This window comes from Anas acuta, chromosome Z (assembly GCF_963932015.1).
Source record: "Anas acuta chromosome Z, bAnaAcu1.1, whole genome shotgun sequence".
Classification (NCBI taxonomy): domain Eukaryota; kingdom Metazoa; phylum Chordata; class Aves; order Anseriformes; family Anatidae; genus Anas; species Anas acuta.
Genome location: NC_089017.1, coordinates 20,200,651 through 20,224,704, shown reverse-complemented (window position 1 = coordinate 20,224,704; position 24,054 = coordinate 20,200,651). Strand labels below are relative to the sequence as shown.

Sequence of the window (24,054 nt, the reverse complement as noted above, 5' to 3'; positions counted from 1 at the left end):
TAATATACAAGTTATTACCTAATGATTCATTAATACATATACATACATATATATGTATACAAGTGTATACATATACATATAAAAATAAAAGAACCAATCTGGAAAACATCTAGTACTAAAATACACGGTGAGCAACTAAATCAAAGAGACTATCCATAGTAACAGTAAATATGCCTCCCAAACTGGGCATACTTTCATTTGTGCCAGCGTGTCATACCAAGGATTTATTTCTGACTCAGAAGAAAGAGAGGTCGATCCTGTTTGAACTTTCAAATTCAATTCTCTAACCTGCTTGAAAGGAAAGAAGCTGAATGTTCTTAATTCTTGAATGTAAAGCTTGCTAAGTATTAATGCATTTGGAAACATAAGATGGGTATTTTTAAGACCCGAACAATAATAAACGTTAAAAATATTGATAAATGGATTTCTAATTAGAATTAGTTTGTTAGTTATGTTAGTTATGTTAAGTATGTTAGTTTAAAAAATAGTCATATAGCAGTTTTAAAAAAATTAATCTATCATTTTTAAAAGTGTTTATAAGTAATTTATGTAAGGACATAACTTCAAATATGTAATGTAATGGATGTGTTGCATTACCATTTTAAGAACACCATCTGCTACAGCAAATTTTATAAACGTGGAATAACAAATTTAAGTATATGGGAGATCTTTGTTTTGTTCCTTTTCTTTCTTGGCAATGTTTAATATCTGCTGATGAGCAGCTACATTCATTTGTAGCTCTCCAAGAGCTTTCCCAAGGTGAGTAAGCATCATTATCCTCATTTTTCAGATGGAAAACTAAAACATTAAGTTACTCCCTCCAGATCACACAGCATGTAGTAAGCCAAAAATAGAACTCATTTTCCATATGTAACACCCAGTTCTGTATCTGCTGGACCAGGCTGATTTACCACAAGCATCAGTCACACCTAATCAACTAAATAGCTGAATTTTGGGTGCACAAAAAGAAAGTTGCTTTTTAACTGTTACCTTTAAGACTATGCATTTTCACATGTTTCAGAGGTGCAAATTTTCCACCTTACTAACATAGTATTTGCAAAATTCATTTCTGGTGAGCATTATGTTAGTTACAAAGCTTGTATGGCACAGCGTAGAGAAAAGTGGAAACAACACGCATACTTTAAAAACTGTTCCACGTGGAAAAATCTTCATATTAAGAAATTAAATCAGACAGAGAACTCTGCAGAACTCTACAAACACTCTGCCTAATGTATAAGTGTGGTCAACAATGCAAAGAAGTTATAAGGTTGCACAGGGACAGCACGCATTTAGCATACCTTACCACCAGCCCTTTCCTCCCCCACTCACCCGAACAAACTTCCCCAATTCCAATCATTATATAAAATGGTGGGCTTCAGAAAAAGGATAACATAAACATTTCATATGCAGGAAAGGGCTTTTCTATGGTGAGACACCAAAAAGATATAACATCTTCTAGAAGAGGGTGAAAATAAAGAGGGCAAATAGTAAACTACATAAAATGATACCAAGACCGTAAGCCCAGGTTACTGTAACATAAAACCACTACAAAAACATGATGAAAAAGAAGATGTGGCTAACATTCAAAACTGAGAAAAGAAACAACTTTTATACGACAATAAAAATGTAGCAGTGTCTTAAGGACTATATGTATTTACAAAAATATAAAGCTAACTACTTAAAAAACAATGATAATTACTCAAACTACCTCTACAAACGCAGGGCAGGATAGCAAGAATCTATTCAAACCATTCCATACAGTCTGCTGCTGTCACTAGTGATTGCACTATAGCTCTTTCATGTCATTAACAAGTTAATTCTGATGACATAGCTATTCCTGGGGTAAGAACACAAGAAGAGCTCAGACCAGAGCTTACACGAATTATAAATAAATCTAGTTATATAATAATTAGTGTTAATGAAGCTTTGAAAAAATAAAGCTCATGAAGCAGAGTGCATGCCAATAACTATTTGGAAGAACTACTTTTCATTTCTCTACTGTAGGATTTGCAAATTCTTAAGCACCTCAAGCTAATCTTTCCCACAAACTGCATAACAGACTAGACTGATGATATAATTCATTATTTCAGTTCCTGTGTTCACAGTACTTCCATGAAGAGATCCTTTACACAAGAATAGAATATACTTCAGAGACAGTCGTAATACTTGCTATAGTGGAATTAGACTGAATAGACAGAGTAATCTAAATGATAAGAATGTTTTGCCCTGCCAATATTACCTCAAAAAACGAGAAATCAAAATATCATTTAAAGGGTGATCCTATTCTAAAAGTATCTCTATCTGAATACTGAAGGAGTTCATGTTTACTGTTTTTCAAGGAATTCCGTAAGTATGCTAAATTTGAAATTAAATGTATTTATCACCTGGCTTGACAGGTCTGCAGCTTGACCTTGACTTTTGTCAAAAGCTATTATTTCTGCTCTACGCATCACCACTCTAAAGAAGTTCTCAAAGTGGATCCTAGTTAAGAGTTCTGTGGAAGATTCAAGGGACAGGAAACTGTATGATTTACTACTCCTTTCCTAAACAGATTCCATGGAATTCTGAGCAAAAGAAAATAATAAAAACCTATTGTAGATAATACTTTCAAGAGAACACACTGAATATACAAAAAAAAAACACCAGTAAGTAAAGCAGTACCACTTCTACAACTATGACATAACTCAATATGCATAATAATTGATGAAAAAGCTAAATTATTGCAGCAATATATTTTTTATAAGTAACTCCTCACCTTACCACAAGAGCCTTCCCCTCTTTTATTGTATGCTTTTATCACGAACATCACTTATCACTCAGCCTCGATGTTTTCCCCAAATTATCATGCACTGGGGGCAAAGAACATACCTTATATTCTCCTCTCAAATCCTACTCATCTCAACCTACACTTTGGTACAGCTTTTTGCTCCATCCAGCTGCTGCTGCTGCAAGAGCTCATATCCAATTGTCAGTTCTCCCTTGCACTAACACCTTTCTGAACTATAAACATTTCTTGTTACCAAAGTAGCATTCCCTCCTCAATATTTTTTTCTGAAGTATATATATTTTTAATTATCATACATAGCATGCTTAGGGCTCTAGATATTTACGGAACCAGTTGCTCGATCATTTTTACTATCTAAAGTCCTAATGAGAGAAGAACAGGTGGTTCAGCTTTTTTTCTCATCCGTTGTGTTACTGCAGGAACATATGATGACTCCCCTCTAGCTTCTCTGTCTGAAACCATACCCATCCTCTTCCCCCCTTTAACCATTCCTGCTCACAATATTATTTCTTCCAGCACATTATAACCCTCCCTGTCATTTATCAGTTTTGATTTTTAGACCACCTTTTCTCTCTTCAAAAATTTCCATTTAAGGGATGACACACATTTCTGATGTTTTCAGATTTCCATTTTACACTGATGGCTTGCACTTCCTATTTTTAATTGGTACTATATCTTCACTTATCTTTCAAGCCTTCAAGGGTATTTCACTATCTAAAACTAATTTGAGTCCAAATGCATGAGTTCTGTGTGCACATGCATAAAAGCCTCAGTAGTAGCCTCCAGTGGCCTTAGTTACCTGTTTAAGCTGGCCCACTTGAAGGTAGACTACACATACCAGGGCAGAAGCATGAACATGGATTTACTATGTTTTCCATAAACAATAGGAAGAAAGTTATCTATAAATTACCAGAAAAAAAATCATTTTTTTTTCTGGGTTAAACTGTAATATCCTTATATGTCTCTTTATATGACAGGTAAATGTTTTATGTGAAAACATGAGTTATAAAACCAAATAAGCTGTGGGACAAAGACTCAGGTTGTACACTGTAGTTGCTATTCAGGAATATTTTGGTTTTGCAAGTTTGAAGAGATCTAGAGCATTACTGTAAAACACTTCTTGTATTGATGCTTTCTATAATGTTCAGCAGCTATGAATGTAGAGTTATAAGTTTTCTAAAAGCTGTATCCAATTACAGTCCTGAATGATTTGAATAATAGACTGCCTGACATATTCCGAGATAAGTGGCTGCTACATTTCTTTGATATTAGGGTCATATACTGTACTTATCTATTTTTGCTCCATGCTCTCCATTGCCTAGTAATAAATTAATTTCTCACTGTTAGTTTGGCATGTGCCCTACAGTTAAATTCATTTTCTCTCCAATTGAAGGAAGAAAAAGTTTTCTGAAGTATGACAACTATTCTTCTTATTTTTAGAACTAATGGCCACAGATTAAATTCAGAATACTATTTTAAGAGGGACATTCCCACATAAAGTCTTAAAAACTGTTTTTACGTTTTAATTTTTAGAAAATTACCTGATGTTGTTGCACAACACATGTATACAAAACTTTTAACGACATGGATATCATTTGAAAGAACAAGTTTTAACCTTAGTATTTAATTTTTTTCATTCCCTGGAACACAAAACACTGCAACTGTCCTCATGGACATCTGCAACTACTATCAATGGCAATGACAATTATAAAACAGGTAATCACTATGCAGGCAGGAACAATTAGTGATGATGTAACTTAGGTTGTTTCCAAAGCAGCAAGTATGAGGAAATGGTCTAGCTTCTTCACTGATTCCATATTTTACCAAGAACTCAGCAGTACCAAGAAAGAAGCATTTTGTGGAATCAATCCTTTTATACAAAATTTCGTCCTTTGTTTAGCCCATACCTTCCAGCTCTCCCTAATATATCCACTTCATTGCAGCTACCTTCTGAAGAATGGGGGAAGCCAATGACTCATGGTTATCGTGAGGAAAGCAAATACACACAGGAAGTGGAAAATGCTCATGTATTTTAGACAAAGAAAGGACTCCAGACACTGGTGAACAAGTCCGGTTCTCAAGCACACCCTGATCGCCATTTTTAACTTACCCTCAAAGAGGATAATTCTAAGTACCATAATGACCAGAATCATTCTTAAGCTAGCCTCAGAACAAGAGAAACAGATGACAGCCTGTGTTTTGAGCTGTTAAGGTCTTAAGGATGGCAAACAAGAAATTGTGGCATTGCAATCACAGAAATAACTGCACAATTAAAGGCAGGTCTTTTCTGCCTAGCACTGCATACTACAGCACAGAGTAACTAACATAAGACAGCACCAGGCATTTTCAGACTGTGAGACATGTGAATGACTATGCATCAGGTAAAGTGTGTGTCCGGATTGTTACTGGCCCACTTGGAATTTGAGTTGCATCACGGTTCTCTCAGGTTAGGCTAATACCCACCACAGTCTTTCAAGTTTATATTTTAAACACAAGATCTTAAAGCCTGTAAATATAAAACTGAACAATTAGCTAAAATATTTATTTCTTAAGTAAGATAATTTCTTGCACCTTCTTGCAAGTATTTAATAACTATATAATTTTGCAAATGTATGGCTCCCAAAGCGAACACGAAGTACTTTAACAGAGATTATTAAAGCTGCAGTGTAGGTTCTAGACACCAGCCATGTAAGAAATAAGGCTAGGCTAAAAAATGTCCATGGTTCTTTTATTCTCATCACTCCCACAAACTTTCACAAGGATTTATATTGCTCCAATCCCTTATTAAATTGCAAATTTAAAGTGGACAAAAAACAACACAAAGCAAACAAATGAACAAAACCCTACATTAAAATAAAATAAAAATTAAAAATTAAATAAACAACACCAAGAACACAAACTACTATCCTTTCCACCAACAAAGGAATGCCCTCCGTGACTTTGCTAACCTTAATTATACCTATAGTTTTGAGATTCCCTAATGGAAAGTGCTACAAAGCAGAAAGCACTAACTGAATGAATCATGACACATACTGATACACCGCTGATTGTAAATCTATACCCTTTTTATTTGCACCCAGGGGCTATGATTCGTACACTTGTGAAAAATTACTTCCAAGTAGCAAAATGTCATAATTGGAATCATGTATGGTAAAAAATCAGGCTGAGAATTAACAAGTATGTGATTTTATGTAATTTATTTTTGATATTGTAGCAACTAGATGACTTGAAAGATTTCTGTAGTTTGTATGCTTTATTTGTAAATACACATTTCCCTAAGGCAGAGGAGAAAAAAAAAAAAAAATAAAAAAAGAAAAAAGAAAAACAAATTGAAAGAGAAGGTTAGAATCCTTGAAGGCATCCTTCTTAAATATGCAACATTACTTTCTCCACCTTCCAGAATGCAATTATTACGGATCCAAATAAGCTGCCAGAACTGCATGAAAACCACAATTTCGTGCAGGACCTTTACAGGTGAAAGTATTTCCAAAAATCACTTTGATGACTGCCTCAAAAATACAAAATGCTTATATTGAGACACCTCCCTCTCCCCTTTTTTAAAGGCTACTTACATCAATGACCGATGAACCTGACAGACTTAATCCCTCTAAGTCTGCTGTTAAACTTGGGGACAAAACAGCTGCTGTAGGAACTGCCACAGGAGTTGTCACAGGGTGGACTAGAATTAGAAAGGCAATTGACATTTAACTAAAAATACAAATAAAAGTAATGGGAAGGACAATAACTTATTTTCATTAAGTTTAAAAAGATTTTATGTCTTGATCTAATTATTTCATGCTCATGTCTCCTAATCATAGAACATTATTTTCTCCAGACATAGCAGACATGCTCAATATAAACAATGAAAATATAAATAAAACTGATAGATGTATAGACGACACACATTTTTTACATTGAAGATATTTTGCTCTTCTGACTTTTTCACTCCATTTTATCCTTCAATTTGATCTATACTGTGCAGCACATTTTCAATATGAGTTACATGTAAAGTACATATTAACACAACTCTAACATTTGTTGCACACATAGAAGAAAATCTGAAGACCTGCACTAAAAACCATAGAAAAAAAAAGCACTAGCTCTACCGTACACTTCCAAAACTACATTTTAACCTGTTTTTTGAAATTGATATTTTAGTATCTTGTTATATTAGCATAATTGCTTCATAAATTGCACAAGATGTTGTAAAAGAAACATCCATTGTTACCTGAGGAAATAAGCCCACTTTAACGGAAAACAAATCTAGATATACAAAATTCTCAAAATAAATGTTTTACATCCCAATGCGTTCCAAAATTTGCAACTAATTTTCAGTTCTATAATAAACAAAATAATGTATCATAATAAATATGCTTAAAAAAAAGTTGCTAGTCTGAGCAGTATATATATATATATATATATATATATATATTTTTTTTTTTTTTGGTCAGGAAGCTTGGATAATAAATGAACAGAATCAATGTTTAAGACATTTAAAATTTCACTGAGTTAACTGAATTGAATCTAAGCCATAGAAAATATAAGGCTTCAATCAAGATACTTACAGTCATCTAAATCTAAGAGAAATACATCTTGTTTACTTGGAGTTTTTCTATCTTGCGCAGTTTTTTCTTCTTTCTGTCAAAATAGATGAATATTTCATCTTTTATCATATCAGCAAAAGAACGGTCTTTTATACTTCTATAGTGGCAAAGTGTATTTTTGTTGTTTTAGAAGAAAAATGTGTCCATTTCCAGAACTTAGCATTCAAAGAATTCACCTATTGAGACAGAGTTGTTTGTACACAGAAGCTGAACCCAAGCTCTACATTTAAGTTATATTTCACTCCTCTCAAGCCCATGCTTTGGTCTAATACTAATAACAGTAACCGAAAGACAACTTTTGCTGACAGATCAGATGCTTCTGCTGATACCATTAGAGACAGAAATGTTTAAAATATATTCTCTGTTTCTGTATGAAAAACAGGGCAAAAACAAATCGTAAGGAAGCGGTATTATTTGCACTTTTCTAGGAGAAGGGAAACCTGTCCTATCATGTACTGGGATACTACTTAATTGCTGGAGAAAGTCAACAAAATGTTTATTTTTTGACACAAAAAAAAAACAATGCAATTTTAAGCTATAAGATGAATTCTAATACAAAGATTGCCAGTATTGTCAGCATACTATTGCAGAATAGAGTAGTAATAGAGTAATCTCAGTGACTTGGCATACATACAGTTTCAAAAAATTTGTTGCAATACAGCTAAATCAAAAGTTGCAGACATGACTAATAAGAGTGAACACTGGTCGTATCTACAGAACATCTAGACAGAGATGATTCAAGACAGATTTTAATGAGTCACCGCTCAAAATGGGCTCCAGATACTGGGGATTAGTAAACATGATTGATCTTTGGACACTGACAGAGTGTGGACACGTTACCCACTGGATGCTCATAAGACAGTTTTTCATCATGCTATTCCCAATCCACTCTTAAGCCTCCTTTGTCTGGATCAGCTGCAAAACTCTGCCTTCGGTCTGTCTCTCTGGCTCAGTCACCAGACAGCAGGCTTCATCATTCTTTCAGAGAAATTTGTCAACTGCCCTTAGACCTTAAGCCTCTGCTCATTACTCAAGCTACTGCAAGAATTTAAATGTAGTCTTTCCAGGAGTTCCACTTCCATGAGCTTTGCAGTTTACCAGTTTTGTCTTCAACAGCCTGTGACAGCCACATCCATACACATGTGCATTATTCTTTTAGCTTTTCTAATCAGTGAAATGGATCTAAACAGAACACTAGAATTCCGTAAGCCCATCCTGGGCTTCCTTACTTAAGCTTTACTTACAAGCTGTCACAGTCCTTTGAGGCACTCAGGATACAACTTCCTAAAGGAGCCTGGAGACACTCTCAAAAGCTCAGCAGCTAGGTTCATTTTCTTTGATTGTCAGCAGAATGACCCCTCTTTTTTTCCCCTTTCTTTCAGCCTCTTAGTCTCACAGTCAGTCGCAGGCTAACACTAACGCTGGGTTCATTTTTTCTAGTTTTGTTAGAATTTCCGTGGTTCCCTCTGAAGAACACACAAGAAGCCACGTTAATGTTCTTACTAGGCTAAGCCATTGGTATTAATGACTACTAGGTTTACCTAGGACAAAATGACACTGCTCCTCATTTTCTTCCAATAAACCCAAGGCTCAACTGTATCTTGGGCTGCATCAGAAGTAGTATGGCAAGCAGGTTGAGAGAGGCACCGGAACAAGTTGTCCACAGAAACAGTGGATGCCCCATCCCTGGAAGTGTACAAGACTATGCTGGATGTTCATTTGGGAGACCTTGTCTAGTGGAAGGTGTCCCTGCCCATGGCAGAAGGGTTGGAACTGGGAGATCTTTAAGGTCCCCTCCAACTCAAATTATTCTATGATTCAAACTGACAGTATTCACTTCCATGGTCATTACAGATGTTCTTTAGTTATTCTGGAAGGAGAAGACTCTTGTGGACAGAGTAGAATGGAAGTCACTTACTTTTATTTTTATTAAATCAACATACTTGAATGGTCTGTACTACTACACTATTTGAGTGTTGTATGATCACTGATTTGTTTGACCCATGACACCCCTCTGGACCAAGGAAATATTATAAAATACATTAAAAATTGTCCTAATATGATTCCATTCCCTATGTGAATTGTCCAGAATTACTGGGGGACTCTGTTGAAGAACCGTCTCTCCTGAGTGCCACCTTGGTCACAACCACAAGAGTTCATTTTGTCTTCCAGTGAGGTTATTGACCATTTATTTGACTGCTTTTCGCTATTTTTTCTCATCTGTGAAATGAAGATATAAAGTATACTTTATAAATGACAGGTGCTACTTGAATTATGTGCTTACTTTTATTTCTGCACTATGATCTTGTTTGAAGTATGAGTTACTTCAAGTCTAAGAAGCCTCAGAGAAATTATTTAATGACAATTATTTTAATCAATAACAAGTATTTTTTTAAGCTCCATGTTGTGAACATTCAGCTATGAAACACATTATCTTAAACTCTTTTACTGCACTTTATGTAACATAACTGACTTAGTTTGTGAACTATAAAATCCTGGGACACCTGAATATAAAAGAAAACACAGTTAAGCAAATAGATAAGAAAAAAAAATCCCAACTCTTTCACTTTCTACCTCCATCTATCCATAAGATTCACTTCTTTCATCAACTACAAAATAAGGTTCAAAAATTACTTTTAGCTAGTTTTAGTATTTGCTCCTCTTTCCAGTGAGGAAGGGATTTTCACATTACCTTTTATTATGCAGCCAGTTAAAATCTATTAAAAGTGGCTTAACTCATATAAGAGGATAAAAATTTTGAATGTGTTTGAGTTTTGCTAACAAAAATATTGCCCGGTAAAATAAGTTTTAAAAAAAATTAAGAGTCAGATTCAATAAATTCTCTTACTGTTCATCTGTTTACTGAAGACAGTTAAGGTAAGACATTCTATGACGCAAAGAATACAAAAAACATTTTTTAGTTTTATTTTTTTTTCCTGTTATTTATCATTCTAAAGTGGTTACTAAGTACAACACAAAGCTTGATATGTATTTGATAACATAAAATGTATTTATGCACTGGTTTTGAGTCTATGATGTGATTAATCTTTAGAACTGAAAAAAATATTTCACAAAACTTTTTATATTTCAAAATAAAATAAAATTAAGATGCAAGTACAGAAACATTACATTGAGGTAATGCATGGCAAGAAAAACTTATACAGCACACTTTATCAGTACACTGTACTTAAGTACAATCAGTTTACTATAAAACAAACACACAAAAACAAACAACAAAGCAAACAACAAACAACCCTATCATCTGGGAAATGTAAAATCAGAGGCAAACTAAATCAAGATAAAGCTAATATTAAAGTATACTGAAGTCTTATTTTCTACTTCAGTCAAGTGTGTCAAGCTTAAATAAATACTCAGCTACTTGTGTGTGTACACACTCATACAGATACACACATGCGTATATATATTGTGCTAAAACACTAAAGAAATCTAGTTAAATTTGTCTTGTCTATTAGACGTGATTATTTTTTCTTTTATTTTTCAAAGAAAAGAAAATTGATTGGCTTTCTAGGAATAATAAATAGCCAATGACTGCAACAAACACTATCAACAGATATTTCTATTGAATGAAAAAAGCTTTGCATTCCAAATCAAGACGATAAAAAGGTTCTGACGTGTCTGGCATTCCCCTGTAACATAATTTTTCTTTTTTTTTTCTTTCTTTTTTTTTTTTTCTTGAAATAAATCTACAATAGAACCCAAACAGTTTCCTACCAGAAGAGCTCACTACAGGAAAAGCAGAATACTAAACAAAGAAGTTAAGCTATATTCCATCAAACATTTCTCCATTTGCAATTCATCTTGGTAATAGAGATAGAACCTGGTAAATGCATATAGGACTTGAAGCAGGAGATTTCTCTTGCTCAATGCATAATTCATGTGCTCCGCCTGCAAAGTGTGTAAAATGAGAATTTCACACCGCAGCATGAGCCATGGAGCTGCAGAGAAAAGGCAGATGAAATCATATTTTGCTGTGTGAATTTTATTTCTTATCCTCCCAATATTTATACAAAACCATCATTGACAATCCAAATGCATTGACAGATCACCCACTGTTTCCATTGTGTTAGCACTTGAAAAGAGATCAGGCAGAAAGATAGACAATTTGTTTTTGTATATTTTTTAAATAGTGGATCAGGTTTTTAACAGCTGAGTGACTGTATTATACTTGTATAAGGAGGTCAATAGTAGCTGATTTTAAAATCCCACTGTAGAGACATCTACTTACATATGCATCCTGAAATCTGCATGTTAGCTCTACAGTATATGCTCAGAGTACATCATGTATCTGAACACCTCAAACTACGCATATTTCAAAATGATATAAAACACTGCAGCACAAGAAAGTGACTTTTCCACTCACTGCAGCTCAGTTATGGTGAACACAACTGCTTTTTCAAAACAATTCTTCAAGAAAATAAATAAATATTAATAATATATTCAGAAAAAAAAAATTGCTTTTGTAACCTATTTTTCTGCTTGTAAATGCATGGATGCATACACAAATTAAGATCCCATGTGAGTGTAATCAAACCTTGTTTATTATGAAAATTCTGCTAAACATGGCAATGGTAACTAACAAAACACAGAGAATGGTAGTCAGCTCTCAGAACGTTATCTGTGTAATACAGTTCAAACTAACTACTCCTCTTATCAATATGTATTCAGAAGATATTTTTAGTTTTATCTATAAGGATATATAATCTTTTGTATCTAAGGATATAAAATTTTCCCACCTATGCTGACCAAATTAAGAATGTCCCATAGCAGAATAATACAAGCAACTTTTTTTCCAACAAAATCTTTCAATAGAAAAATATGCATTTCTGAGGGCCTGGATGAGAGTCTGCTTCTTGATGGAAGGAAGCAGAAAAGTTACAAGATTTTCATGGAATTAAAATAAACATGGCTGGTTCTTGTAGAATATATTTTGATAGAAGGGCTCCACTCAAGACTTCTAAAATATTCTTTAAACATTGTTAACTATTGCTTTTCTTTCCAGCTTGGAAGGACTGTCAAGGTTATCGTTAGTTAGCTCAGCCTATGATCATGGGGCTCAAAATGTGTAACTCTCCAAAAATCTCTTAAGCTACTTAGAACAATAGTCACTTCTACCACAAAATACATGTTTCTCCCCTCTATTCCCTCACCTAATTATGCTTCTGAATATGACCAAACATCAGAAACACTCAAGGTATAAACTCAAGCATCCAAAATCAATTAAACTGAAGCTAACTCTATAGTCCTAAAGATTACCAGAGTACAGTGAAAGTCCTTTATGTTCAAAAGCCCCCCACCCCTAATTCATATATAACTAACATATATATAAACTTCACAGTTTTCATATACCAGTCCATCAGCCATGTTAACAGGTCCCTAGTGAAAAAGAATTCAAGGAACATAGTTTTTTAGCTTTTGGATAATGAACTCTATGCTATCTTATCAATTATCTCTCTGACTCCTTTTTTTTTTTGTTGCCATGCACATAATTTTAACATTTGCTATTTTTTTTTGTGAGATTTAAAAGCTTTGCAATTTTTCAATTCTACATTTTGACTCTGATCAAGTCTTCTGTCAATGGCTTATAAACTTCTTTTGTCCCTAGCACATTTCTTTTTAGGTGCTTCTTAATCAAGTAAGGCTTTAATCAAGTATCTATTCCTGCAAGGTTCTTTTTCTTTTCTTAAGATCCAAGGACTTGACAATTCTCCATTGACTTCAACAAAACAATCCCAAACAAGCTTCTTGGACATTCCGGTTCTCCTACATTCTTGATCGCTGTTTTTAAATACAAAATGCTTCTTTATGCTAGTAGTCCTCACATATCCTGTGAAAGAACCAGAACAGCTTAAATAATTGTAGTGAAAGAAATAATGAAGGCTGGCCCTGATTTTTTGAGAAAAATGGACAAATGCAGCAGACAGAACACAAAATCGTTTGAATACAGTAGTATGTAGTGGCTGCTCAGAGCTAAGCAGGTCTGAGTACCTATTACATTCTGGTGGAAATATCTGTGTTATTGTGAGGAGCTGCAAACTCTTAGAATTAATTCATGCTCCACCTAGCACCAAAGAGCTCATTCTGAGAGGACTTGGCTTCTCTACTGGGAAAAAAAAAGAGAAGGAAATACACTTAAGTAATTTAAGAAACTTATAGACTTCCCTTTTAACTCTTTGATACACACTTGTCCAATAGCTTCTACAACTGCATCAAATGCAATGGAAGAGGTCTGTTTTCACTACTCAGCAGTCTATACTGGAATCCTGACTGAAATACGCCAGTTTGATTTAAAATGCTTGAGCATCACTTCATTTTCAACACTGTATACTGATATTAAAATGGAAACTTCTGAGTTACAAATCTAACCTACAAATTGTTTTATTTTTATTTATTTATTTATGTATTTATTTTTAATGAAAGATAAATGGAATTCAGTTCATGGTAGCAGACTTAGGTCTACAATGTTGGCTTGAGTAAAATGAACTTCTAGCCTCTTTTTCTTCACTAAGGTAAGCAATTAAAACTCAGCTGACACATAAATGGTTCTCTTGAACACTTCTGTATCTTCACACGTTTCAGCATTCAATATAAAAAAAAGGTACTTTAAAGTTTGATACCTCAGAAATATAGTAAGAAACACAATATAATTTGAAGTAATGGAACCACTTATATGCCTCATTCCTATCAAAAAGAGAACAATAAGTGTTGATTACTCATTAGGAATATTAATTCCTATGTATACACCTCTGGTATAGATGCATTAACTGTACTGTTAATTTTAACAGGAAATTTTAAAAGAAAGCCACTGGTTCCACTAAAATGTCTTCAAACCCTTAAGAAACTCTTCATGTCAGACCCAGGTCCTGTAGTAAACAGGATTCCATTTTAATAAATTAACATCCTGAATCAGGTTGCTGTTTCTGTGAAATACCCACATACATGTGTTTTCACCAATGAAAAAATAATTAAAAAAAAATAGGTTCCCTTATTTTTTATCTATCTGGTATAAAAGTATAACAGAATTAAAACCAAACTACAGGTTTCATTGCAAAGTATTCTTACTTAAACTACCAAATAGTTGTTGGTTTGGGATGGGTCTTTTATGAAAGGTCAACAAATATTTTCAAAAATTATGTTTTTTTTTTAGATATCCATAAAATCACATCCCATCTCCATTCCCTCAGAAAGAAATAAACAAATTATTAGATGCATCTTTTAATATTTAATATACATATTTATATATGTGAATATGTAATCTTTAACATACTTACCTTACTAGAAGTAGCACTTCTAGACTTTCCAGAATCAGAGTCACTTCTAGAGTCTGATACTGATTTGGAGTCTGAAGAACTTTCCTCTGATGAACTGGACACTGTATCAGAGGAACTGGATGTGTTTCTGTTTTTGGAGATCCCCTTTGCTTTCCTTTTAATTTCCTCCGCATTACTAGATATTAAAAAATAAATCAATGTAAAAGGCACACACAAAAACACCAAAGAAATGCACTTAGGCACCACAGCGTCATAGAACGGTTTGAGTTAGATTGAGTTAAACTTCACCTAGTTCCAACCCCCATGCCATGGGCAGGGACACCTTCCAAAGCCCCATTCAATCTGGCCTTGAACACTTCCAATGACCGGGCATCCACAGCTCAGGACAACCCGTTCCTCACCATCTTAATAAAGAATTTATTCCTAATGCCTAATCTAAACCTACCCTCTCCTACCACCTACCCTGTGATATTTCAGAAAAGTGAAAACACCACTTTAGACAAAATATTTCTGACTATTCCACATGCAATTAACAGAATCATGATGGCTTTTAACATGATTTTGTGAAGTATTATTGCTTTTAAACATCAATATATTGAATTTGTTAATCTTTCCAAATGAAGCCACCTAGAAAAATGCCTATAATATCTACAAACATTTCAATACATACAGAGTTTATATAGAAGTGCTACTAACATTCATTCCAACGCTTTTGGTTATATCAAATACCTTGCAGCTATTACACTTCAGAGACAGTATTCTTTACACAGTTCTTCTCTTAGCCATGGCAATGTTAGATTATGTTGCTCTATGCTAACAGCTACTGAATATTATTAAAATCTGCCCTGTTCACTTCTAATGACTACAATTAACAGATTACCCTTCTGTCTTGGTGAGCAGGCAGGGGGTGAAGAGAGGAGGATTACCAGACAGAAATACTGCAGGAAATTAAAACTGTTTTCTAATAGTTGTCATGGAGGAGATAAATAATATTGCATGCAGAAAGAAAACCTCTCTTCTGGTATCTGCACACTACAAACTTATACTTCCAAATCAGGTGTTTCATATACCACCTGATTCAGCTTCCTTCCCAGGACAATAAATTGGATACTGAAGTGCTGGAAGGGTAACAAGGTCAATAATAATTGAACGAATCCAGACCACTCAACTATTAATAGTCCCTTCAGACCCAAATTAAGTTGTTAAACATTTTTGCTTAACTTTCAGAGTAATGTAGAAGCATAGACTATGTTGCATTACAGTTTTAGATGGCAATTATGTTTAGAAGGGAAAAATACGGAGAAGGAATTGAAAAATTTAATATAACAGAAAGGAAAAATACTAGGGGCAAAGCAACACCCCCCATCAACCTTGAACTTTCCAACACTGAATTGCCTAAATCATATTTGATCAAAATTATAAAAGTCGATAGTAAGATTTAAACCATCCTAATAATGCCCAACCGTGCAACCGAAGATGAAATGAAAACCCAAAATTTTAATAGTCAAAAGTATTTTTTGCTGAAAGCAGTGAACTCAAAGCTTGCAAAGCTAAAAATGAAGGAGTACACTTTACAAAAAGTGTTTAATGTAGCATATCTGACTGTTAAAATTATGGGAAAATAGGAACTCCCTAGTTTAATATGACAAACATTTAAAAGCTAAAAATACTAATCTAAAAATAAAAATTTACTCATATACTCTTCACAGTTGTCTCATGACATATAACACAAGTACTGACAAAATTGTCTACATTTCCCTCATTACCAGTGAACAGAATCTTTAGTTGCATCAACAAGTAAGCTATTGTGCATTATATAAATCAAGTTGTTTTTCAAAACACGTTCAATATTTAAAACAAAATTTGAGGATTAAAGATGTTACTTTATTGTGTATCAGTCAGTTTTGATGGGTAATCATTGTTTACCTTACTGCTTAAAATTTCAGACGTTATTCTAATGAAAAGAATTTACTGGTAACTAGCTTTTTAACTTTGCAATGATGAAAAGCCTGTATTAATTTAACCTACAGATTTCATTTGTTCTGAACAGGAAAAACAATATAAATCACTTTTAAAATCATTAAATCCTGACTTAAATTAATAAAGTCATAATTAGGGCATTATGCTGTGTTTGTTATGGAAGTGGCAAGGCGAGCTGCTTTAATTACTGTCTGTAATAAAAGGAGCAGAGTGCGTACTGCGCCCCAATCAGTGCTGTCAGCCACGACTGAGCTGAGCTGCAAACTCATCAAGTGAGCTGGCAGCAGACTATAGAGTAAAGGGCGATCATGTCTGCAGAGGCCACTTGCTGACAGCAGTGGAAGAAACAGATTCATACAATCCAAGGTATTAGCCCCAATTACTCAAAATTTTAATGATACTTTAATACACGATAACGCTGTTGATAATGGGCAATCTTAAAAAGCACTAACACTTAAATATCTTATGACCGTTTCCCTTCACAGCCCTTGCCTCTAATATTTGGATCATAATCTTTTTAATATAACATTATTTAGAAAAATCAATTGTCTTAGTTACATAATGGCAAAGTGTTGAAGGACTTAATTTTAGCTCTCAGCAAAATTGCTGCAAAAGGTAATTAAGTGTTTCATACAACTGTCTGATCACTTATTCAGCCTCCCAAGGTTACATCAATTTTCAAAAAGCCACCCCAGATTTTACAAAAGTCAGAAATTAATTCTAAATATAGGAGTAGTCTGATTAAAGAAAATATGAACACAATTCATACATAGAATATATACTGGCACATACTTAAACATCAGTTGGATGATACACCTCCAAAAAAAAACTAACTAAACACTTACCAGACAAAGCTAAGCTTTGCAACAGCAAAGTTGCTTTAGCAAAAAATTAGAACCATGCAAATGTATGCCTACCTTTCCTTAACAGCTCCAGATGCTTTCTTTGCTATACTTTCTTTGCTGTCTGATTCACTGTCACTTGATTCTTCACTGGAAGAGGAACTTTCACTGCTCTCATCACTGCTGCCTTCCTCCTTATCTTCCTTCTCACTTTCACTGCCAGACTCACTCTCTGAAATTAATAAAAAAACAAATGCACTTACATATATATTTTTAAATATCTTACACAATAAGTATTTTAGAAATCTAAACTTTTTTTTTTTTTTTTTTAAATAATGTTTTAGTATTGTAAGATCAAATTGCAAGTTTCAGCATTATTTACCTAGGGTCAAAAGCAGATTAGGAAATCACTTCTCCCCAACATTTACAAAATTATCTTGGTAAAGTTCTGCTTTCTTGTGTGTACAGTATGGTACTTCATCAAGCTGTAACTCCCAATAATAAATCGATTACACGTGGGTTCTTCAAAATTATATAACCTTGTCAGGGCTTGGAGATGACCTCAAATTCTCTAATGTATATATTCACTTAACTGGCAGATTATCTTTTAAACCAATTGCTTAACTAGATGATCTATCTATTTCCCCCTGTACTCGGCTCTGGTGAGGCCGCACCTCGAGTACTGTGTTCAGTTTTGGGCCCCTCGCTACAAGAAGGACATCGAGGTGCTTGAGCGGGTCCAAAGAAGGGCGACGAAGCTGGTGAGGGGCCTGGAGAACAAGTCCTACGAGGAGCGGCTGAGGGAGCTGGGCTTGTTCAGCCTGGAGAAGAGGAGGCTCAGGGGCGACCTTATTGCTCTCTACAGATACCTTAAAGGAGGCTGTAGAGAGGTGGGGGTTGGCCTGTTCTCCCACGTGCCTGGTGACAGGACGTGGGGGAACGGGCTAAAGTTGCGCCAGGGGAGTTTTAGGTTAGATGTTAGGAAGAGCTTCTTTACTGAAAGGGTTGTGAGGCATTGGAACAGGCTGCCCAGGGAGTTGGTGGAGTCACCATCCCTGGAAGTCTTCAAAAGACGTTTAGATGTAGAGCTTAGGGATATGGTTTAGTGGGGACTGTTCGTGTTAGGTTAGAGGTTGGACTCGATAATCTTGAGGTCTCTTCCAACCTAGAAATTCTGTGATTCTGTGATTCTGTGATATCCTTGGATACTGATAGTGATGATAGAGTCACTGATTTAAACAAATTATTCATCTTCTAATTAATCATGTAGTTACAAAATATTCAAGTATCTGAAATTAATATATTATTTTCTTGCTTACAAGAACATTAAGTGATACCCAGTCCTAAGGTACATTTCTTCTGCATATTTCTTCAGCTTAGGAATGAGAGTGAAGAAGTAGCAACTTCAGATTTGAAAGACCATGTAGGCCATTCAACAAAATGCTGCTAATTCTTTAAGTCTCTAATGCCAAATATTTTATGTGTCTAACCTCTGGACCTGGAAGAATTCTTTGCCTTTTTCTTAAGTTTAGAAATGGCCAAAGAGACTCATGTTAATGTAGTTTAAATGTAGTGAAGAACATCTATTGAAACGGCAGTCTTGGAGAATTGTCTATCTCATATTACACAAGACTGGCCAAGAAAACCTTAGCTCATTTGATACAAAGCTGTCAGTTACATTCTCCACCACCATCACTTGAATTGTAATAAATAGAAACTAGCATATTGAAATTCAGAGTAAAACTGTAACACAATTTACTAAATAAAACTACATGAAATACTACAGTTATACAAGTTTGGCCATTTATCAACACAGTAGCACATGCTATCAAAATAGTAATTCATAAACAACACATTTCCCCAAACATTCAAGACTTACAGTTCTCATCAACCAAGGCTATGGGCATTTTTCCCATAAAATGTTCCAGGTATTTAGTTCTAACTGGAACCGCAAATTCTCATTTCTCTTACAAGTTTCAAAGTGAGATGAAAATAGCATGCCAGCCTTTTTTTTTTTAAATAGGGAAACAAAGCAAAGTGTAACTCTTTTAATGAACACACAAGCCATATCTATACAATTAGTTGTTACTACACTGGCATAGTGAATTTTAACTTTTTTCCTTTGATTCCTGAGTGTTAAATTGTTATATACACCTCTGTTTTGTTTTTTTTTTTACTTTTTTTTCTCTCTAATTCATTTTAATTAGTTGCCAGTTCTGCAGATAAAAGCTATTCAGGAACCAGATATGAAAGTCAGTTTCCAACTACTTACCTGTTGCACTGGTACTGGCAGACTCATCTTCCTCCTCTTCTGATTCAGAGTAGAACTTTTCAGTAGGTTTCTCTTTCTTTGTCTTACCTAGAATTGCAGTCCATTCCTTTGCCTGTAAATACATTTCAACCTAGATTTACTTTTCCAACCAGAGGTACAAAAATATACACACCATGACAAAGAAGAACACCTGAAGCAGTAGCATTAGGTGGTTTCTAAATATATCCTCTATGCAAGTCAAGAGAAAATATTTAGCTTCTCTTATTTTACACAATTAGGAGCACTAAAAGTTTTGTACATACCTACAAAAGGTGAGCTATGTCTGTTAGAGAGGCCAGAAAAAGATTTACTAAGGCAGATTAAAAGCATCAGTAACCATAAATAAATTTCTATGCCAAAAGAACCCAAAATCTGAGAATTTTATCTTTGGATCCAGCTCAATTTAGCCTACTGCTGGAACGAAGGGTAAACACCACCTTTATCATACTGAGTTTAAGAAGAAAACAGGTGTGGACCCAGTGGGCAGCAACAGTTCCAGTAGCCAGATGGCAATTGTATGTCACAGAATGGTTGAGGTTGGAATGGACCTCTGGAGATCATCTGGTCCAACTCCTCTGCCAAGCAAGTTGACCTGAAACACACTGCACATGGTTGCATCCAGGCAGGTTTTAAATACCTCCAGAGAAGACTCTGCAACTTCTCTAGGCAAACTATTCCAGTACTTTGTCACCCTCAGAGTTTTCTCATATTCAGCCAGAACTTTCTGTGTTTCAGTTTATGCCTGTATGCCTCTTGTCCTGTTGCTGGGCACCACAGAAAAGTCTGGCCCCATCCTCTTGACACCCTCCCTTTGTGTATTTATACACACTGATGAGATCCCCACTCAGTCTTTCCTTCTCTAAGCTAAACAGGCCCATCTCTTTCATCCTCTCTTCATACAACCATGCTCCAGACCCTTAATCATCTTAGTTGCCCTCTGCTGGACTTGCTGTAGTATCTCCATGTCCCTCTCATACTGGTGAGCACAGAAATAAAAGTAATTCTTATCAACAAGAGCACACCAGAACAAAGCACTACTTCAGCCAGACTTCTTTCTTTTCATATATCCATATAATACTGAGAAGCAGAAGAAAAACTCTGGGCAGGAAAAAAACAAATAGACAACCATATCAAGAGTGACACAAGTCTGTCTCACTGACAGCTGTGATCTAGAATAAGACTAACTTGTAAGAGCTCTAACAATGAGTTGCAATGGTGTACAGTTCTAGAGACACAGTGGCCGCCTCCTCTTAAACACTGAAAGCTGCCAGTTTTGTAATGCTCCACCCAGCAACTGGTATTTTAAAAACTTAATACTCTTCTCAATTTGAATGACAATTTAACAATGGATTGCAGCTTAACAACTCAACTTGAAGTATTAGCCATCATGCAGCAGGCAGGCTATGACTTGGTTGCCATCACAGAAACGTGGTGGGACCACTCTCATGACTGGAGTGCTGCAATGTCTGGCTATAGGCTCTTCAGAAGGGACAGGCAGTACAGAAGGGGTGGTGGTGTGGCTCTCTATATCAGAGAGTGTTTTGATGTTGTGAAACTTGAGGCTGGCAATGACAAGGTTGAGTCCCTATGGGTTAGGATCAGCAGGAAGTCCAACAAGGCTAGCGTCCTGGTCGGGGTCTGTTATAGACCGCCGAACCAGGATGAGGAGATGGATGAGGAGTTCTACAGGCAGCTGGCAGAAGTTGCAAAATCATCAGTGCTTGTTCTTGTGGGGGAATTCAACTTCCCTGACATATTCTGGAAGCACAACACAGCCCAGAGGAAACAGTCTAGGAGGTTTCTGAAGAGTGTGGAAGATAGCTTCCTGACACAGCTGGTTAGTGAGCCTACCAGGGGAGGTGCCCCGCTAGACCTTCTCTTCAGAAACAGAGAAGGACTGGTGGAGGATGTGGTGGTCAAGAGCTGTCTTGGGCAGAGTGACCAAGAAATGGTAGAGTTCTCTATTCTTGGCGAAGTCAGAAGGGGGATCAGTAAAACTGCAGTTTTGGACTTCCATAGGGCTGACTTTGGGCTGCTCAGGACACTGGTTGGTAGAGTCCCTTGGGAGGCGGTTCTGAAGGTCAGAGGAGTCCAGAAAGGCTGGGCGCTCTTCAAGAAGGAAATCTTAATGGCACAGTAGTGGTCTGTCCCCACGTGCCCAAAGATGAGCCGGTGTGGAAGAAGACTGGCCTGGCTGAACAGAGAGTTGTGGCTTGAGCTTAGGAGAAAAAATGGGTTTATAATCTTTGGAAAAGAGGGCAGGCCACTCAGGACGGCTATAAGGATGTTGTGAGGATGTGCAGGGACAAAATTAGAAAGGCCAAAGCTCATCTGGAGCTCAAACTGGCTACTGCCATTAAAGATAACAAAAAAATATTTTCATAAATACATCAACACAAAAAGGAGGACTAAGGAGAATCTCCAGCCTTTACTGGATGCGGGGGGAAACTTAGTTGCAAGAGATGAGGAGAAGGCTGAAGTGCTTAATGCCTTCTTTGACTCAGTCTTTAGGGGCAAAACCAGTTGTTCTCTGGGTACCCAGTACCCTGAGCTGGTGGAAGGCCAAGTGCTGGGTCCTGCACCTGGGGCACAACAACCCCAAGCAGAGCTACAGGCTGGGAGATGAGTGGTTGGAAAGCTGCCTGACAGAGAAGGACCTGGGAGTATAGGTTGATAGTTGGCTGAATATGAGCCAGCAGTGTGCTCAGGTGACCAAGAAGGCCAACAGCATCATGGCTTGCATCAGAAGCAACATGGCCAGCTGGACGAGGGAAGTGATTGTCCCCCTGTACTTGGCTCTGGTGAGGCCGCACCTTGAATACTGTGTTCAGTGTTGGGCCCCTCACTACAAGAAGGACATGGAAGTGCTCGAGCAAGTCCAGAGAAGGGCGTTGAAGCTGGTGAGGGGTCTGGAGAACAAGTCCTACGAGGAGCAGCTGAGGGAGATGGGATTGCTCAGCCTGGAGAAAAGAAGGCTCAGGGGTGACCTTATTGCTCTCTAGAGGCACCTTAAAGGAGGCTGTAGCAAGGTGGAGGTTGGTCTGTTTGCTCGTGTGCCTGGCAACAGGACGAGGGGGAATGGGCTGAAGTTGCACCAAGGGAGGTTTAGTTTGGATATTAGGAAGAACTTCGTTACTGAAAGGGTTGTTAGGCATTGGATTGGCCTGCCCAGGGAAGTGGTGGAGTCACCATCCCTGGAGGTCTTTAAAAGACGTTTAGATGTAGAGTTTATTGATATGGTTTAGTGGAGGACTGTTTAGTGTTAGATCAGAGGTTGGACTCGGTGATCTTGGAGGTCTCTTCCAACCTAGATGATTCTGTGATTAGAGGAACCACAAAATTAATGACAATGAGGCACTCTCCAAAGAAAATATTTTCAGAAAGCCTAGGGTAAAGGATTTTCATGTTTATTTTGAGGTTTAAATGGTCAGCGGGAGATGTTTTCTGTTATGTTGTAGATGGATGTTACTCTATTTTATCAATTTCCTGCAATGCTTTTTGTTTTTTATGGACAAAGGTGCCTCCATACATTCTTTCATGCCAACCTTATCATTTATAATAACACTCCTTGAGATGATTGCTGTCAGACTCTCCTCATAAAAGCTTTCAGAAGTTTGTACACAAATATCTCTTTTCCTGAAATGTATATAAGAAGGTAAAGTAGCAATACTGAAGTACTAAAGAGAAATGTTTGTTCTACCACATCACTGTTTACTGGCCTCTACAAGTCATACCCATTATTTAGCATTTCCTCCACTCATTCTATTTCTAACATCTTATATGCAAACTAATTCATGTGCAATTTAGTGTGGAATTTGGCTCAGGACAAGGGCCATGTGCTTCTCTGGTAAGACCTGTTACAAGACCTGTATCTCTGAGAGCATCACCAGTTCTGTATATTACAGTACATTTCAATTCCTTTTATTGTACAATAGCTTTCACTGACATTTATTAGTACTCTGATACCCAATGCATAAATCACAGCTCTGGAACCAGAACATGACTCTGCCTGCTAGTTTACAAGCTAGTAATGGAATGCTGTAGTAGATGACTAGTCCTGTAAAGTCAACAAATCAGTAGTGCACTAACAGACTAACAGATGACATTTTCTTTTTATAAACTTTCCTAATTCTATTCAGATCATCTGAAATGTAAACCCTGGTCTCTTCCAAACTTTACACTTTGAAACATACATAATCTCTTCCCCTGCTGCTGCCAGTATACTACTGATTTTTTTCTTTTA

The 24,054-nt window shown here is 36.1% G+C and overlaps 1 protein-coding gene across 3 annotated transcripts in view; it reads right to left on the bottom strand.

Annotated features, from left to right (window-relative positions):
* The window catches only part of AP3B1 (adaptor related protein complex 3 subunit beta 1), a 159,681-nt gene that overhangs the window by 48,462 nt on the left and 87,165 nt on the right, over positions 1-24,054 (bottom strand). For 2 of the 3 annotated variants that reach the window (XM_068666203.1, XM_068666204.1), the window contains exons 18-22: positions 19,773-19,884; positions 17,576-17,732; positions 14,679-14,853; positions 7,351-7,423; positions 6,358-6,464 (exon numbers count right to left, since the gene is read on the bottom strand). In XM_068666203.1, the coding sequence (XP_068522304.1) occupies positions 6,358-6,464; positions 7,351-7,423; positions 14,679-14,853; positions 17,576-17,732; positions 19,773-19,884 (624 nt within the window). The remainder of the gene's footprint in view (positions 1-6,357; positions 6,465-7,350; positions 7,424-14,678; positions 14,854-17,575; positions 17,733-19,772; positions 19,885-24,054) is intronic. The other variant, XM_068666205.1, reaches the window with a different exon arrangement.